Source organism: Penaeus chinensis, chromosome 23 (assembly GCF_019202785.1).
Source record: "Penaeus chinensis breed Huanghai No. 1 chromosome 23, ASM1920278v2, whole genome shotgun sequence".
NCBI lineage: Eukaryota > Metazoa > Arthropoda > Malacostraca > Decapoda > Penaeidae > Penaeus > Penaeus chinensis.
The window spans coordinates 19,608,156-19,610,655 of record NC_061841.1 but is presented as its reverse complement, the minus strand read 5'-3'; the positions used below and the strand labels follow the sequence as shown (position 1 = coordinate 19,610,655).

Sequence of the window (2,500 nt, the reverse complement as noted above, 5' to 3'; positions counted from 1 at the left end):
CCAGTGCAGACGAGACAACAGAAGTAACTTCTTCTCTCCTTGCCACCCCTTTCCTTAGTTCCGTAAGTGTCTGTAGTTGTCTGTTCAATTCAGTTCTTCTGTGTAAGGACGTACTACAATGCTCTGCAAAAATAGTGAATACCGCAGTGAAGTTTGTTTTCATCATCTCACTTAAAGACAATAGTTACGCACATCCTCATGTTAACAATTATGTACATATTTTCAGCAGATTTTTTTGAGACTGATAAAAAACTGTTACTCAATGTCGTCAGCCATCTTGGTTTATATACAAATCCTTCTTATCGAGATCAGCCTGCTCTCAGGAGGTCCGAGAGAGATAGATAGATAGATAGATAGAGAAAGAGAGAGAGAGAGAGAGAGAGAGAGAGAGAGAGAGAGAGAGAGAGAGAGAGAGAGAGAGAGAGAGAGAGAGAGAGAGAGAGAGAGAGAGAGAGTGAGTTGGATGGGATTCATGACGGTTTTTCTGATTGGTTTCTAAACATAAAAGATAGCAATAGTCTGTTCACTCTAGACATGTAGGAGGACCCCTTTTCGTAAGTGTCATAGACGGGGATCATGTAATTGTATCGCACATTATCACTTGACGTCTGAACCAAAGCTCTTCCAGTCTCGTAATAAAGTTACGTACAATAAGAAACTGCTTGAATGTCTTTAGTTCTGCAATTACTTTTGTAATAAATATATTTCCCTATATAAACTTGAGTGTCCCGGCAGTAAAATATGAAAGATAAGGTGAGGTAATGGTTATGTTTTGCATTGGTACTGCATCATTCATGATACCTTTGAATGTATATTTCACTCCTGTTAAGAATATAGACTGCTCTAACTGAAAGAAAATTGAAGCAGTGGCCCTTAACACAAAAAAGTAACATAATATTTGATCTGATCACATGTCGTCTAACGTACACCACTTGCATTACAGGTAGTTAACTTCTGCACCAGCGAAACCCATGTGGCCGATGTTCCTACCAAACATAACCTTCTGTGCGAGAAAAGGAGCACTTGGGATGTGATAAAGGATCATTCAGATATTACTGGCACGTGAGTAAACAGATTGCCTGATTTTAGTTACCGGAGTTTACTTTAACATCATAGAAAGCATGGGAAAGTTAGTTTCAGTGATAGATGTAGAACAGAAGTTAAGTCTCTAAATGCAGAATGGAATAGACCCTTCAAAGATAACTTTAAAAACAGATTCTTTCAAGTTAGCCTTGAATATTATGCTCCTTTACAAATGGTTACTACAGCATATGAAGGTGCAGTGCAAGCAATGGAATTGCTATAAAATAGTTTAAAAAGTTGTACAGAATTTATTTACTTTTACTCCTTCTGAAAGATCACAATTCTTAGACCTGGATAAGATACCACAACGAATTTTAGAACTGTGATTTTTTTTCTCAATTTTTGGAGCTCTGCACTTTAAGAAATCTTTGAACGAGAATAATCCATCGCAACTCTAACGAAACTGGGAATCATGAGAAAGGTTGACAAAAAATACACAAATCATTACCAGAATGGCTGACGCAACATACACATAAACAGAGTTGCACAATAACGGACCAAAACCTTTCCCATCACAGGTCTCCGGGTGCGTCAGTTACACCGAGCTTCCTTGTGAAACGGTTAACATCACAAACGGCAGGAAAGAAACTTGTATTCCTCTTAGACGTCACCGCACCAATGGGAAAAGTAATCTGATGCCTGCCTATTCTGTCTGCTATTCACACATTACATCATGGAAACTGTGGCTAGTTTATAAGTCTTACTTAATAACAACAAGTATTCTTAGTTAGGTTAGGTTGTAAGAATAAGGGGTCATTTCATTGATTTCTTCTCCTCAATTGCGAATGAGCGAATAATAACATGTTCTTTTTTTCATAGAGTGCAGACACATGGAATTATCTGCGTGATGCGGTGAGGCAATTCATCTTATCTGAGGCAACGGATGGGATGCAGGTAGGCCTCGTGAGCTTCACAGACTCTGCAACTATAGATTCTGAACTCGTCACGCTTGATAGTGCAAACAGGCAACCACTGGCAAACAAAGTTCCTAATTCACCACAAAACGCTGAGAACAAGAAGGTGGCTGAAGGAATATCTAAAGCTAAACAGGTAATGCAATGTTCGCTGTTGTTAAGAGTCCTCTGATGTTTGTTCAAGTTGTAATTCTTAATAGGACGTATGTTTTACACAGTGATTTAAAACAGTTGATTATTATCTTTTATCTCATTGGTGCAAATGCATAGAGTGGACATATAATTTGGACGCAGTCACGTAGATTTAAAGTTTATAATAAACCAGATGGTAATATTTTCACACAATGATAAATGTTCACCTCATTTAGGTGTTAGGTGCAGAAGGTACGGTGATACTGGTGACAGAGAACATGAAGATAAACTCGGAGGACCTGGTTGCAGCTGCTGATGGCACTCCTGTGTGGCCCATCCTGTACCCTCACCTCATAGGAGTTTCCTTTAGC

At 38.8% G+C, this 2,500-nt stretch overlaps 1 protein-coding gene across 1 annotated transcript in view; it reads left to right on the top strand.

Moving 5' to 3' along the window:
• LOC125037297 (calcium-activated chloride channel regulator 4A-like) overlaps positions 1–2,500 on the top strand; it is a 20,044-nt gene that overhangs the window by 3,644 nt on the left and 13,900 nt on the right. Inside the window, exons 3-7 of the mRNA XM_047630365.1 lie at positions 1–62; positions 944–1,062; positions 1,602–1,710; positions 1,903–2,133; positions 2,366–2,500. The exon at positions 1–62 is cut by the window's left edge and continues 41 nt beyond it; the exon at positions 2,366–2,500 is cut by the window's right edge and continues 165 nt beyond it. Coding sequence (XP_047486321.1) covers positions 1–62; positions 944–1,062; positions 1,602–1,710; positions 1,903–2,133; positions 2,366–2,500 — 656 coding nt within the window. The remainder of the gene's footprint in view (positions 63–943; positions 1,063–1,601; positions 1,711–1,902; positions 2,134–2,365) is intronic.